At 40.9% G+C, this 2,617-nt stretch overlaps 1 protein-coding gene across 1 annotated transcript in view; it reads left to right on the forward strand.

The window, feature by feature from the left end:
- The first annotated feature begins 1,030 nt into the window (after positions 1–1,030).
- LOC308080951 (target of Nesh-SH3-like) overlaps positions 1,031–2,617 on the forward strand; it is a 76,074-nt gene continuing 74,487 nt past the window's right edge. The window contains exon 1 of the mRNA XM_080423081.1: positions 1,031–1,319. Within this exon, the coding sequence (XP_080279207.1) occupies positions 1,253–1,319 (67 nt within the window). The 5' untranslated portion in view covers positions 1,031–1,252. The remainder of the gene's footprint in view (positions 1,320–2,617) is intronic.

Genomic DNA, 2,617 nt, shown 5'->3' on the forward strand with positions numbered 1-2,617 from the left:
AGACACTTTACATGTAGAGAAGAGACCCGACAGTCCCACCCTGAGGACAAGATGTTGTCCAAACATCACAGTATCTCTATAGTCATGTGTTCTGTCCACACAGTATCTCTATAGTCATGTGTTCTGTCCCATTCTTCATATTCCATCCTGATTTAAAGTTTGCAGGAGTTTTGAACCTGTTTTGAACAAAAAGCTGTGACATTCTGCACACACATTCCCATTGTCCTGTTATAGCATCATAACAGGACAGTTTTTGCGAAACACATTTTGTTTTATATATGATATATATAGGCCTATGTATATATTACTCCCACAGATTCTGTCCAAACAATCCACACACAAATCGGTACACAGGATCTCTATAGTCATGTGATCAAGATGGATCTGTCCAATCGTTCATATTCCATCAACATTACTGACCCACATTATCCTACCTGACCTGGTGGAGACCTGTTCCCCTGAGGAACACTGTTTATAGATATTTAACAATCACTTTCTGCACCTTTTATTGATCGTATTATAAAACAACACACACACACACGCACGCGCGTGCGCACACGCGCACACGCACGCACGCACACACGCACACACGCACACACACACACACACACAGTGACAAACATTTAAAACATGTTTGAAAAGGAATTAAAGTACATTGTGAAACGGACCATTCATAATGAGTACTTTTACTTTGTAACTTAAGTATACTGTTGGTGCCAAATACTTGTTTTTACTGTGTGTGTGTGTGTGTGTGTGTGTGTGTGTGTGTGTGTGTGTGTGTGTGTGTGTGTGTGTGTGTGTGTGTGTGTGTGTGTGTGTGTGTGTGTGTGTGGAAAGGTGACATGTTGGAACGCGTTGGAGAGTAAAGAGTTCTATGTAAACATTGAACACATTGAGTATCAGGAGGGAGAGAGAGAGAGAGAGACCCCGCCTCCAGCATGATGTGAGTATAAAAGCTGTAGTGTGTGGCTGAACTCTATTCTCTGCTGAGAAGTTGTTCTGGATTCTCTCTCTCTCTCTCTCACACACACACACACTCTCTGCTGCACACCTTTAACACACTCACACACACGCAGCCACACACGCAGCCGCGCACGGACGCGCACGCACACACACACACACACACACACACACACACACACACACACACACACACACACACACACACACACACACACACACACACCGCACTCAGAGTGAGTGAGTAATTGAGTGTGAGTCAATTAGAGTGTGTAGTTGTAGTGTAACCATCATGTGTGTTTTCCACCTGGCTGTGATGCTGTTGATGTTGACCTGCTCTGATGGACAGACACACACTGGTAAGATATACAACTATAACTATAACTATATATAACTATAACTATATATAACTATAACTATGATACTAATCTATTATGAATAACATGTATACTAACATATACCTGCTGTAATGGACAGACACACACTGGTAAGATATATAACTATAACTATGATACTAATCTATTATTAATAATATATTATTTCTACCAGTGGTGTAAAGTAACTAAGTACATTTACTCAAGTACTGTACTTAAGTTTCCATTACTTTTACTTCTACTCCACTACATCTCAGAGGCAAATATTGTACTTTTACTCCATCACTATTATTTGAAAACTTTAGTTACTAGTTACTTTGTAGATTTGTATCTGCTATTTTCAAAAGATTTTTATACATAAAAAAAAAACTTGTGAAATGGGACATTCACAAGTTATATATATATATAACCTGCTGTGATGCACAGAGACGCACCTGGCATCCTAGTTACTGTGTGTGTGTGTGTGTGTGTGTGTGTGTGTGTGTGTGTGTGTGTGTGTGTGTGTGTGTGTGTGTGTGTGTGTGATCATGGATGTATTGAGTGTTCAGCTCATGTTTTGGCTCCACTTAGGCCACACCCACTTATAAAACATAATGTTTACAAACAGAAAGTACTTTTAACCTCCTCTCTCTCTCTCTGTGTGTGTGTGTGTGTGTGTGTGTGTGTGTGTGTGTGTGTGTGTGTGTGTGTGTGTGTGTGTGTGTGTGTGTGTGTGTGTGTGTGTGTGTGTGTGTGTGTGTGAAGACAGAGCCACACAGCACTGACACTGTTAGCGACAACTTATAATAATAGAGAAAACTAGAAAAAGTGCTCCTCGGAGCCAGGTCAGGTAGGTTATTGTGGCCTCCTGGTGGCGCTATAATAGGCCAATGTGAAAAGGGTGCCATTTATTCTTAGGTCGTTCACGGCAATCAGACACTGCATTCATGATTTGAGGCATTTTGTTCCAAAAATGTGTTTTGCTAAATTAGACCTGGTGGCGCTAACAGGCCAATGTGAAAAAGGGTGGCATTTCTTCCTTGGCCTAGTGGGAATGTGTTTGTGAAATTTCACGGAAATCGCAAGCTGCGTTCAGGATTTGAGGCATTTTGTTCAAAACGGACCAATCCTTCCAAATTTTGGAAGAGAATCTTAGCCAATGAAGATGGAATATGGGAAATCGGACAGATCCGTGTTGATCACATGACTATAGAGATACTGTGTACATTACATTACATTACAGTCATTTAGCAGACGCTTTTATCCAAAGCGACAATAAGTGCATTCAACATAGGTAGGGAACG

This window comes from Gymnoscopelus braueri (genome assembly GCF_963280865.1).
Source record: "Gymnoscopelus braueri genome assembly, chromosome: 24".
Classification (NCBI taxonomy): domain Eukaryota; kingdom Metazoa; phylum Chordata; class Actinopteri; order Myctophiformes; family Myctophidae; genus Gymnoscopelus; species Gymnoscopelus braueri.